Source organism: Mobula birostris, chromosome 1 (assembly GCF_030028105.1).
Source record: "Mobula birostris isolate sMobBir1 chromosome 1, sMobBir1.hap1, whole genome shotgun sequence".
Classification (NCBI taxonomy): domain Eukaryota; kingdom Metazoa; phylum Chordata; class Chondrichthyes; order Myliobatiformes; family Myliobatidae; genus Mobula; species Mobula birostris.
In genome coordinates, this window is record NC_092370.1 from 48,139,159 (window position 1) to 48,152,833 (window position 13,675).

The window sequence follows — 13,675 nt, forward strand, 5'->3', positions numbered from 1 at the left end:
CCGTGCATTTTATGAATAAAGTATATTTTGGGGTGGAATGTGACCTTATCCCTGTACCTGGTCAAGGAATAAGAATATTACATACGCGAATTCAGGAAAACCATGTATTTCCCCGCCGCCCTTAGACCAGAGGAGAGCTGTATTCTGAGGCATCCTTGTCAGAAAAGGGTATTATCATTCCCCCCCCCCCGGCATATCGTGTATTAATAAATTATCTAGTCCACGTGAGTTATGGAATGGTTAAAAGACATCTAGACAGAGTTGAAAACCTGTTTCTGTAATTAAGGATAAAGAAACCTTTAGAGAGCAAGGTAGAAACCAGCTTCTTCCAGATGGAGCTCGACTCAACCACGACCCTGCCCCTGCCCCTTTAAGAGTCGCCTAATCATGTGATTGGTCACATGACACAGCGTGTTCGGAGTGTTTCAGAGTGACGCTACGCTTGTTCCGAGGTGAGGTTTGAGCCCTGATTTGGCTTTTATTTGCAAAACGGAGGGTTCCCCGCGTGTTCTCCCACTACGGAGCCGGGCAATGCGAGTCAATCTCCCGGGGGGACGAGACAAGGGTCCTGGTGGCGGTCGGTGTGCTGTCCGTGCCATACCGTACCGTATCGTACCATCCTGTGGCCTCGGCTGCTGTCGCTGTCTCTCTGTCGGTGCAAGCACGGGATGCTCTACCTGGTTCCGCTTCTTGGTGCGGCGGCGTGCAGTGAGGGGTGCTCGGCCTGCCCTCCTGTCACCGCCGATGCAGTCCTGAGTTGGGCCTCTCTGCGAGCCCTCGCTGCCCTCAACCTGCTCCAACTCGCTTTCTGTTTGGTTCATCTCCCGTGTGTTTTGTCAACAGTGTTGTCCCGAAGGTTATAGCGGTGCACCTTATTTCCACGGCTGTTGATGCACCAAATTAGTTTCAAGGTGTAGTTCTATTGCACATCCAAATGCTTTTTGATTAGTAATCATTCGCTGATTGTCCTTGTGATTTCCACCCACTTTTCCTTCCCTAATTTCGCAATGAATTGCATTCACTACTTTAAAGATCTGAAGTTTTAGTTTAACCTTTCATTTCAGTGTATTGACATTTTACTTGGTTACTGATTATTCACTATTTGCTAGAATTTAGGATAATTGAAATATCAAATGTTATGGGAGGCATAAACAAATTCGTTAATATAATCAGACCACCAGAGGAAACAATCAACACAGGAGTTTCTCGAATATTGTATTTGGTGGTAAAAGGCAAGCATAGCTCAGCTTTGTTTTGGGATTGGGAACTTCCTTCCCGCAAGTAGCACTGAACCAAAAGCATAACCTGGTGAATTACAATAACTGAGGCAGGAAGCAGCCTTGTATGTCCTGTGAATCAGTGTGTACAAAAGTCAAAGTACTACCATTAACCTGTGGTTAAAAATCCAGTAAATCCTTATAAATTGGTTTATTATTAGCCCATTTCTGAGATACACTGGAAAGTCTTTTGTTTTGCATGCTATGTTAATGTTATGACAACAGTTGTGCCAGAATTCCAAATTCTGGTGAAGGAAGTGGAAAGGTCTAAATTATATTTATTAAAGATAAATGTGGACTATTGCATTGAAAGTATTTTTGAATTAAAATCAAGGCGTAGATTGGAAATTGGGCATCGGTTATATGTAAATTATCAATTTTCATTCATTGGGACACATCAAGACCAAGTTCTGAGTAACAAATTATGTATTTAAATGAAATATAAAACAAATCAGAACATTATGATTATTATGATTATCATGATAAATATAAAACAAATCAACATTATCAATAGCATTATAGTACTAAAACTGTATTATAGACATAGTCAAAAATATGCACTTGTTATACTTTTGAATACCTTTGATATAATGTACGATGGGCAACTGATGAATTAGGTGAATGAAAGTAGATCTCACTCCCCAAATATAGCACCCGAAAATAGTGCCATATTAGTCACTGCTGGCTAGATAGATTTCTGTTGGTAAGACCAGTGCTGCTATTTATTGATATTTGTTCTAACTCGTTACCTGAAAGTTCAAGATCAAAATAAATTTATTATCAAATTGCATAGGTCACCTTAAGATTCATTTTCTTGCAGGCATTCACAGTAAGACAAAAATGCGAGAGTCATTGCAAAAACTACACATTAGCAAATACTGACAAACATGTAATGTGCAAAAGACAGACTGTGCAAATACAAAATAAAACAAATACTAACAATAAGTAAGTCAGTGTTACTGAGACTGAGTTAGAGTCCTTGAAAGTGGATCCATAGTTTCTGGAATCAGTTCAGATTTGAGGTGAATGAAGTTATCCTCACCAGTTTAGGAGCCTGATGGTTGAAGCATAATAACTACTCCTAAATCATAAGACTATAAGACATAGGAACAGAATTAGGCTACTCAGTCTCTGTCATGACTGATCCCACATCCCATTCAACCCCATACACCTACCCTCTCACCATTTCCCTTGGTGCCCCAACCAATCAGGAATCTATCAACTTCTGATTTTAATTTTCCCATGGACTTGGCCTACACCGCAGCCTGTGGCAAAGCATTCCACAGAATCACCACTCTTTGGCTAAAAAAAAATCCTCCTTACTTCTGTTCTAAAAGGTCATCCCTTAATTTTGAGGTTGTGCCCCCCTAGTTCTGGATACCTCCACCAGAGGAAATTTTCTCTCCAAATCCACCTTATCTAGTCCTTTCAACATTTGGTAGGTTTCAATGAGATGCCCAAACATTCTTCTAAATTCCAGTGAGTACAGGCTCAAAGCTGCCAAACATTCCTCATATGTTAACCCCCTCTTTCCCGGAATCATCCTTGTGAAACTCCTCTGGACTCTCCAATGACAGTACATCCTTTCTGAGATAAAGGAGCCCAAAACTGTTGATAATACTCCAAGTTCGGCCTAACAAGTGTCTTGTGAAGTGTCAGCATTATCTCCTTGTCTTTATATTCTATTCTCCTTTAAATAAGTGTCAAAATTGCACTTATCTTCTTTACCAGACTCAACCTATGAATTAACCTCTGCAAGTTTTGCAAGAGGACTTCCAAGTTTCCCTGCACCTTTGATGTTTGAATTTGCTATTTAGATAACATCCTGTAGTATTGTTCCTTTTACCAAAATGCATTATCATGCATTTCCCAACACTATATTCCATCTGCCACCTTTTTGTCCATTCGTTCAAGTTCAGAATCAGAATCAGGTTTATTATCACCGGCATGTGACGTGAAATTTGTTAACTTAGCAGCAGCAGTTCAATGCAATACATAAGCTATCAGAGAGAGAAAAAAATAATAATAAATAAAATAAAACATAAACAAGTAAATCAATTATGTATATTGAATAGATTATTTCAAAAAAACGTGCAAAAACAGAAATACTGTATATCAAAAAAGTGAGGTAGTGTCCAAAGCTTCAAAGTCCATTTGGAATCGGATGGCAGAGGGGAAGAAGCTGTTCCTAACTCGCTGAGTGTGTGCCTTCAGGCTTCTGTACCTCCTACCTGATGGTAACAGTGAGAAAAGGGCATGCCCTGGGTGCTGGAGGTCTTTAATAATGGACGCTGCCTTTCTGATACACCACTCTCTGAAGATGTCCTGGGTGCTTTGTAGGCTAATGCCCAACATGTGGGACCTAAAGCTCATGTCCCTCCTCTCCGATGGCAGCAGCAAGAAGCGAGCAAGGCCCGGATGGCGGGGTTACTTCAAAGTACATTTATTATTGAAGTATGTATACAGTACATTGTGCAGCCTTGAGATGCAGCTCCTTACTGGCAGTCACAAACCAAAGACATTGCAAAAGCGCCCATAAAAAAGAAGACCGCTAAGCACCCAGAATACAGAGAGGGGGAGAAAAACAAATTGTGCAAACAATTGATGTAAGCAAATAGCTTCAGAACTGAAGCTTTATGTAAGCAAATAGCTTCAGAACTGACACAAAGTCAGACATCACTGCATTTGGAGCAGGCTACAGCCACAGTTCATCATAAATCCGAATAAACGTTTTGATGATAGGTGCTGCTTTCTTGTGGCAGAGCACCTTGTAGTTGTGCTCAATGGTGGGGAAGGCTTTGCCTGTCGTGTACTGGGCTGTATCCGCCACTTTCTGCAGGATTTATTTTTTGTTCCTGGGCATTGTTGTTTTCCATGCCAGCAACTTACCTTTAGAAGTTTGTCACCTCAGTTTTCTAGATGAGAGCGCAGATTCTTCTTTGCTATTTATAAATTTCAAAATCTTTAATTATACTGGTAGAGCCTTTTTATTAATTTGATTTATGAGCATTACTGGCAAGGCTAGCATTTTTTGGCTATCCTTATCCATCTTGTTCCACTATCTGCCCAGTTACGCTGGATTATGAAGTGCAATTGTTAACAAAGGCAATTTCACTGGGTGTAATGAAGATGTCGCTTGGAGGAGCAGTTGTAGCAATAACTTGAGCTGAGATAGCTGGTCTTTAACAACTCTTAGTTTGTGCAGCTTGTCTCCAAACAGCGGATTGGATTTCCTCAGGATTCCCCACTGAGTTCTTCCGGGATCCTTGATGCCCTACTCTGTCAAGGGGAGTTTTGATGACAAATGGTGTATTGCCTTTGAAATTTGGTTCTTTGACTCTAGTTTAGAGCATAACTGTAATAAGGTTTGGAACTCTATTGTCCTAGCAAAACCTAAAATGGGAAATTGTGTGCAGGTCATGGTTAGTGCTAGCTGATAGAAGTGCTGATGACAGCTTCCATCCCTTTGATAAATAAGAGAGGATAAATGGAATCTGCCTTTTTGTGGAAGGTAGTTGTTCATTTTGTCTAGTGTACTTGAAACAACTTGTTGTTTGGTCCTGTATGTTGCAGCAGTATTGCATATGTAGCATTTTATAGAACTAACATTCAGTTTTGTTAAAACTTATGTCAAATAAAAAGCACATTGGGAAGGGAACTTGAAAAACATGAGAAATTGATTCTTTAGTAAATTTTATGTTTGACAGTGCTAAATGAAATCTAATTCTTCATGTAAAACTTTAATTTGAGATCCAGAGGTATAAATATTTGTTCTAAATGTTAACGAAAAAGATGAATGCAGTTTGTTCTGACAAAGATGGAAAGATGGCTTTGTGTTAATTGCAAATAATATGTTTTTTTTCTGGATTAGTTGTTCGTATACGTGTATTCTTTAGGCATATATATGTATCCCGTGGAGTGCTCGTCTTTGTAATTAGGACAAAATACAAACACATTTTAAAGAAGATGTTTTTCACATTGTATTTTTTTCACAGGTTTTAGGATTGAAGATTGAGGATAGGATTGAAAGCACCCAAAACTTCATACCAAGTGGTTTAATAATTAAACTCCTAGTAATAGTTACATTTTAGATAATGTAAAACAGTATAGAATAGATTTTGGAGAATTGCTGGTCTAATAATTGAATTTGCCCATATGTTTTTAATGGCACTTGTTTAAGCTCTGATAATGCACAATCACTTTCTATATGGGCTTTGTTACAAATTATTAAATAGACCATGGTAGAAAAGAGTCTGTGTGATCTGTTAACTTTTGCTTGACTATTATTTGTTCATTGGGAAATCAGAACAAATTGGCATTATTGATCAGTGAATCTGTCTGGATGATTGTTGCTATACTGTTCTTGTTTGGATGATTGTTGATATCCAGTGTTAATTTTGGAAGCAGCTGGAACTGTGGGACACACTTGCTTACCCTCGAAGTGTACCGTTACTGGATTGTATTATCTTAAATACTGAAACAGTAAAGCTATGAGCCTTCAGTGAGCAGAACAGCAGATGTATTAATTGGTTAGGATTTTTTTAATGCTGCTGCTTCTCTCTCCCCACCCTCTGATCCCCCTTTTGTTTCTTGTCCAGGTAATAAAACGGTACATTTTGCATTTCTGGGAGGACAGACAAGGAAATTCTGAATGATTTTAGTTACAGCTAGATTCCCTGGTGGATGTTAAGGTTAATACTCAGTAAATATCTTTTTGTTTTTTTTAGGCAATTTTGGTAATAGGTAGCTGAAGGAAATGGACATCAGAGGTGCTGTAGATGCTGCAGTTCCTACCAATATTATTGCTGCAAAAGCGGCTGAAGTTCGAGCAAATAAGGTCAACTGGCAATCTTACCTTCAGTGAGTATATTTCTAATTATGATCTGAGCATTGTCTTCCGAGGGTCTTAGCTACCTTTTGTATCACTCATCTTTCCTTTTTAAAAATACACTCAATTTGGCAGTTTTTTTAAGGACAATTTAATGACATTGGCAGTCTTACTTTGATTTGCTCCTTCCCTTAATTAATTTTTTTTGGGTATGAGTCATTTATGTCAAAACAATCATCTTAAATATATATTTGTGTCAATGGAACAAGCACTGGTTGGAAGAACTAGTGTAGTTTTTGTATTGCAGGTGGGTGGCTATTTGGGAAACATGGATGTGTTTGGTGGTTGAAATCTGGAATACGCTTCCCAAGGAGATGTGGAGAAAGTAGTCTAGCAATAGTTAAGTACCTTAAATGCTATGACACTGTAGGCGACAGGCCAAGTGTTAGGAAGTGCAATTAGTGTGGAATACAGATATTCGATGACTGTTGTGGATGTGATGGGTTGAAGGCCTCTCTGCTCTATTTTTATATCAGACCCAATAATTATCCTCAACAATGTATTGTGGACATGTTGAATTCCTGAAAAATGTTGAATGTGCCCATTTCTCTATGATCTCTAGCTGTTTTCTTAGTGACTATTTTGTCTCTTTACCAACTGCTTTTAGTTGGTAAAGTACAGCTGAGTCAATAAAAATTGCACTGGAAATGCAGCCTTGAAGACATAACTATTCATCTCAATCTTTTTAATTGCCTGTTACAAGCTTGATGCTATGATTGCATTTGCTCAAAGTATTTGATTCCTTCCAAATGTATTTTTTCAGTGAAGCATTTTTCATTTTGTTTTATTTCCGAAAAAACAAATGCCTTTCCAAAACCTCCGCATGATAAATGGGGATGAATATTTTAAAAATTGTTATCCAAGACTTATTTGCTTTTATTTTTTCCTGCTACACCTCATCTGTTTGCATTATCATTTCAAACTGGCTTTTCTGACAAGATCCAGTTTGTAAGTGGTGCAAGTGAGCACCAGCTTTCAAAATGAAAAGTAATTTACTCATTGCTAAGAAAGATAAATTGATCACCTAGTGTGCTTTTTAAAATTAGGATACTTCTGTGCGGATGTATTTGAGAATTGGAGGAAATTAGCAGCTTTTCTCTGTCAAGACTTGCTGTTTTCTGTTTCTGCAGATCACTTTCTCACCAAGTAGCTCTGCTTCATTTCCCTGTAAAACAAAAAAAAACTTGTCCTCGCTGGGTGCCATTTAATCTCATTTGCATTGCTTGTTCTTTTCCTATACATGGCATCTAAAGAGTGCAAGTCTTTGCCTTTATTTTTGTTTTGCCATTCCTTCAACTATTTAATTACATACTGCTCCTCTAGTAATTCATCAGTCATCCCACCCTAAAATGTAGAGGTGGATAAAATCTTGGTCACAGAATCCATTTTGTTTTAAATCTATGTCAGGTAGAAAAGTAAATTTCAGAGAATATGACTAACTACTGGAATCTTGGTAGGTTGAGCGAAGAGAACGCAAAAATGTCAGACTTTAAAATTTCAGAAAGTGTGCTGTAAGAAAATAATGATTGAGGATGCTACAGGGGTTACTGCTATGGAAATTAAATTTGGAAGATTGAGATGCAGTCTAGCTCAAGGAAGATGGTGGTGCTGAGTCAGCACAACTTGATGAAGGACAGTTTATGCAAAGTTGCATTTTAATCAATTAGGAACGAATGGACTGTGGAGTATAGATGCTGGCAATGATAAACTATAAATTATATTTGTGTAAACAATGTGTTGAATTAAGTCAGAGGTTTCAGCACTCAAAGTTTAAAGTTTTTTTTATCAAAGTATGTATATGTCACCATATATTACCTTTAGGTTCCTATTCTTGCAGGCATTCACAGTAGAACAAAGAAATACAGTAGAATGAATGAAAAATTACACACAAGGACTGACAAACAGCCAGCATGTTTAAAGACAAAGGCAAACTGCAAATAATAAATAAATAATACTGAGAACCTGAGTTGTAGAGCCCTTGAAAGTGAGTCCATAGGTTGTGGAAACAGTTCGGAGTTGAGGTGAATAAGTTATCCACATTGGATTCAGGAACTTGATGGTTGAAGGGTAATAACTGTTCAACATACACATCACGACATACAACCCGTGAGATTCCTTTTCTGTGGACATACTTAGCAAATCCATAGAATGGTAACTGTAAACTGCAAACAAACTGTGCAAATGCAAATATAGATAAATAAATAACGGACATGAAATAACAGTACTACAGAGTCTTTAAATGTGTGTAGCTATCCCCTTTTGTTGATGAGCCTAATGGTTGAGAGTCGAACCTGGTGGTCCGAGTCCTGAGGTATCTGTACCTTCTACTGGATGGCAGCAGCAAGAAAAGAGCATGGCCTGGGTGGTGAGGATCTTGGATGATGGATGCTGCTTTTCAACGGCAATGTTTCATGTAGATGTGCTCAGTGGTTGGGAGGGTTTTACCCGTGACGTACTGGGCCAAATCTACTACCTTTGGTAGAAATTTCCACTCAAAGACATTGGTGTTCCCATACCAGGCAGTAATGTAGCCAGTCAGCACACTTTACACCACACATCTACAAAAGTTTGCCAAGTTTTTTGATGACATGCCAAACCTTTGCAGTCTCTTGATGAAGTAGAGGCGCTGTTGTGCTTTCTTCGCAATAATGATGGGTCCAGGACAGGTCTCGGAGATGGTGACACCCAGGAATTTAAAGTTACTGACCCTCTCTACCTCTGATCCTTTGATTACTGGCTTATGGACCTCTGGTTTCCCTCTTCTGAAATCTACATTCAGTTCCTTGGTCTTATTGATATTGAGTGAGAGGTGGTTGTTATTACACCACTCAGCCAAGTTTCCAATCTCCTTCCCAATGGCAGCAGCAAGAAAAGAGCATGGCCTGGATGATGGGGGCCTTTGATAGATGCTGCTTTCCTGTTGCGGTGCTCCTTGTAAATATGCTCAGTGAAAGGGAGGGAGTTACCTATGATGGACTGGACTGTCAAAAGCTTTCGATAATATGACGAATGTATGCAAACTTCAAAGAAAGTAAAGGTGCTGTGTGCCTTTTTTGAACTGGCACTTGCATGCTGGTCGTGGGACAGGTCCTCTGATACGATAACGCCGAGGAATTTAAAGTTGCTGACCCTCTCCACTTCTGATCCCCCGTTGATGACTAGCTCATGGACCTCCAGTTTCCTCCCGTAGTCAATCAGCTCTTTGGTTTTGCTGATATCTAGTGATAGATTATTGTTGTGGCACATTCAGTCAGATTTTTATATCTCCCTCCATTCAGGACCCTCACCATTGAGGCCATGCTCTCTTCTCACTGCTGCCATTGGGAAGGAAGTGCTAGAAGAAGCCTTTGGACCCACACCACCAAGTTCAGGAACAGTTGTTATCAAAATATGCATACTGTATACAACCTTGAGATTTGTCAGCTTACGGGCAACCACAAAACAAAGAAACCCAATAGAATCCATTTTAATTAAAAAAAAACCCAATGTGCAGAAAAAAATCATGCAAGCAATAAAAGTCAGCAAATAACATTCAGAACTGGTTCATGAAAGTGGGTCCACAAGCACGAAGCCAGATCATCACTGCAGCCATCAGGCTCTTGAACCAGAGTGGAAAACTTCACTCTCCCTCACACTGAACTGTTCCCACAATCTATGGACTAGCTTCCAAGGACTCTTCATTCATGTTCTTGATATTTATTGTTTATTATTATTATTTTTTGTTTTCTTTTTGTGTTTGCACAGTTTGTTGTCTTCTGTGTGCTGTTTGTCTACATTGTATGCAAATTTCCATTGATTCTATTGTACTTCTTTGTATTAATTGTGAATGCTCACAAGAAAATGCATCTCAGGTGACTTTGAGAATAAATTTACTTTGAATTTGAACTTTGATAATAGCAATTGAGTGCTGGGCTCAGGTCAGATTCTCTGATATGACGATATCGAGGAATTTAAAGTTACTGACCTTCTCCACCTCTGATCCCCTGATGAGAACAGGCTCGTGGACCTCCGGTTTCTTCCTCCTGTAGGTAATAATAAGCTCTTTAGTTTTGCTGGTGTTCAGTGAGAGGTTGCTGTTGTCAACCATCTTTTCAATCTCCCTCTATGCCTATTTATCAACTTTGATTCGATTAACAGCAGTGGTGTATTTCACCACACTTAAATATGGCATCAGTTTTGATGAAGGGCCATGGCCTGAAACGTTGACTGTATTCTTTTCCATAGATGCTGCCTGGCCTGCCGAGTTCCTCCAGCATCTTGTGTGTGTTGTTGAATTTACTAGCCATTTTTTAAGTATTTGCATTTGAATTTTTGCAGTAATAATCTTCTGTGATGGTTCATTTAGTTTATATCTCCGGAAGGTAAATTGTTTTCCATTGATCTTAATGACATTTCATTTGATGTTTATGTTATATCATATTACAGAAAGTCATTTAGTCACCCTTCCAGCCTTTCTCTCTAAGTAATCTCCCTACCCACTTCTACACATGCCAGATCTGGTTCCATCTGCCCAACACTCCCCACCTTTGGTCTAAATACACCTCTGTGCAGATGTGTGTTGGACTTCCTAGCCGAAAGATCTCAGATGGTCAGGATGCACAACCGCTCCTCTCTTCCCATCGTGATCAACATTTATGGCCCTAGCATTGTGCTGAGCTCGTTACTGTAGACTGTGCTCACACGTGACTGCACAGCCAAACACCCATGTAATCATGTTATAACCATATAACAATTACAACATGGAAACAGGCCATCTCGGCCCTTCTAGTCCGTGCCGAACTCTTACTCTCACCTAGCTCCACTGACCTGCACTCAGCCCATAACCTTCCATTTCTTTCCTGTCCATATATCTATCCAATTTAACTTTAAATGACAACATTAAACCTGCCTCAACCATTTCTGCTGGAAGCTCGTTCCACACAGCTACCACTCTCTGAGTAAAGAAGTTCCCCCTCATGTTACTCCTAAACTTTTGCCCTTTAACTTTCAACTCATGTCCTCTTGTTTGAATCTCCCCTACTCTCAATGGAAAAAGCCTATCCATGTCCACTCTATCTATCCCCCTCATAATTTTAAATACCTCTATCAAGTCCCCCCTCAACCTTCTATGTTTCAAAGAATAAAGACCCAACTTGTTCAACCTTTCTCTGTAACTTAGATGATGAAACCCAGGTAAAATTCTGGTAAATCTTCTCTGTACTCTCTCTATTTTGTTGACATCTTTCCTATAATTCGGTGACCAAAACTGTACACAATACTCCAAATTTGGCCTCACCAATGCCTTGTACAATTTCAACATTACATCCCAACTCCTATACTCAATGTTCTGATCTATAAAGGCCAGCGTACCAAAAGCTTTCTTCACCACCCTATCCACATGAGATTCCACCTTCAGGGAACTATGCACCATTATTCCTAGATCCCTTTGCTCTATTGCATTCTTCATTGCCCGACCATTTACCATGTATGTCCTATTTTGATTAGTCCTACCAAAATGTAACACTTCACATTTATTGGTATTAAACTCCATCTGCCATCTTTCAGCCCGCTCTTCTAACTGGCCTAAATCTCTCTGCAAGCTTTGAAAACCTACTTCATTATCCACAACTCCACCTATCATCTGCATACTTACTAATCCAATTTACCACCCCATCATCCAGATCATTAATGTATATGACAAATAACATTGGACCCAGTACAGATCTCTGACGCACACCACCAGTCACCGACCTCCAATCTGACAAACAGTTATCCACCACCACTCTGTGGCGTCTCCCATCTAGCCACTGCTGAATCCATTTTACTACTTCAATATTAATACCTAACGATTAAACCTTCCTAACCAACCTTCCGTGTGGGACCTTGTCAAAGGCCTTACTGAAGTCCATATAGACAACGTCCCCTGCTTTACCCTCGTCAACTTTCCTAGTAACTGCTTCAAAAAATTCAGTAAGATTTGTCAAACATGACCTTCCATGCACTAATCCATGTCGACTGTTCCTAATCAGACCCTGTCTATCCAGATAATTATATATACCATCCCTAAGAATACTTCCCATCAATTTACCCACCACTGACGTCAAACTCACAGGCCGATAATTGCTAGGTTTGCTCTTAGAACTCTTTTTAAACAATGGAACAACATGAGCAATACTCCAATCCTCGGGCACCATGCCCGTTTCTAATGACATTTGAAATATTTCTGTCAGAGCCCCTGCTATTTGCACACTAAATTTCCTCAAGGTCTTAGGGAATATCCTGTCAGGGCCTGGAGACTTATCCACTTTTATATTCCTTAGAATCTCCAGTACTTCCTCTTCTTTAATCATCATAGTTTCCATAACTTCCCTACCTGTTTCTCTTATCTTACTCAATTCAATATCCTTCTCCTTAGTAAATACCAAAGAAAAGAAATTGCTTAGAATCTCCCCCATCTCTTTTGGCTCCACACATAGTTGTCCACTCTGGTTCTCTAAGGGACCAAGTTTATCTCTCACTATCCTTTTGCTATTAATATAACGGTAGAAACCCTTGGGATTTATTTTCCCCTTACTTGTCAAAGCAACCTCCTATCTCCTTTTAGCTTTTCTAATTTCTTTCTTAAGATTCTTTTTACATTCTTTATATTTCTCAAGCACTTCATATTCTCCATGCTGCCTATATTTATTGTAGATATCTCTCTTTTTCTCTCAAACTTTTAACCTTTTATCCTAACAGGAACATAAAGATTCTGTACTCTCAAAATTTCACCTATAAACGACCTCCATTTCTCTATTACATTCTTCCTATAAAACAAATTGTCGCAGTCCACTCCTTCTAAATCCTTTCGCATCTCCTCAAAGTTAGCCTTTCTCCAATCAAAAATCCCAACCCTGGGTCCAGACCTACCCTTCTCCATAATTATATTGAAACTAATAGCATTGTGATCACTGGATATGAAGTGCTCCCCAACACAAAGCTCCATCACCTGACCTATCTCATTCCCTAACAGGAGATCCAACCACTGCCTCTTCTCTAGTTGGTACCTGTATGTATTGCTGCAAAAAAAGTATCCTGCACACATTTTACAAACTCCAAACCATCCAGCCCATTTACAGTATGGGCTTCCCAGTCTATGTGTGGAAAATTAAAATCTCCCACAATCACAACGTGTGCTTACTACAAATTTGCTCCTCCAATTCTTGCTCCCCATTTGCTGGTCTATAATATACCCCCATAAGAGTTATTACACCTTTCCCATTCCTCAATTCCACCCAAATAGCTTCCCTAGACGAGCCCTGTAATCTATCCTGCCAGAGCACCCCTGTAATATTTTCCAACACCTCCCCCTCTTATCCCTCTGATTCTATCACACCTGAAGCAATTAAATCCAGGAATATTTAGTGTCAATCACACCCCTCCTGTAACCATTTCACTGATAGCTACCACATCATACTTCCAGGTATCAATCCATGCTTTAAGCTCCTCCACCTTTCTTATAATGCTCCTAGCATTAAAATAAATGCATTTA

The 13,675-nt window shown here is 39.3% G+C and overlaps 1 protein-coding gene across 1 annotated transcript in view; it reads left to right on the top strand.

Moving 5' to 3' along the window:
* The first annotated feature begins 371 nt into the window (after positions 1-371).
* atp6v1h (ATPase H+ transporting V1 subunit H) overlaps positions 372-13,675 on the top strand; it is a 96,194-nt gene continuing 82,890 nt past the window's right edge. The window contains exons 1-2 of the mRNA XM_072254922.1: positions 372-452; positions 6,005-6,137. Coding sequence (XP_072111023.1) covers positions 6,034-6,137 — 104 coding nt within the window. The 5' untranslated portion in view covers positions 372-452; positions 6,005-6,033. The remainder of the gene's footprint in view (positions 453-6,004; positions 6,138-13,675) is intronic.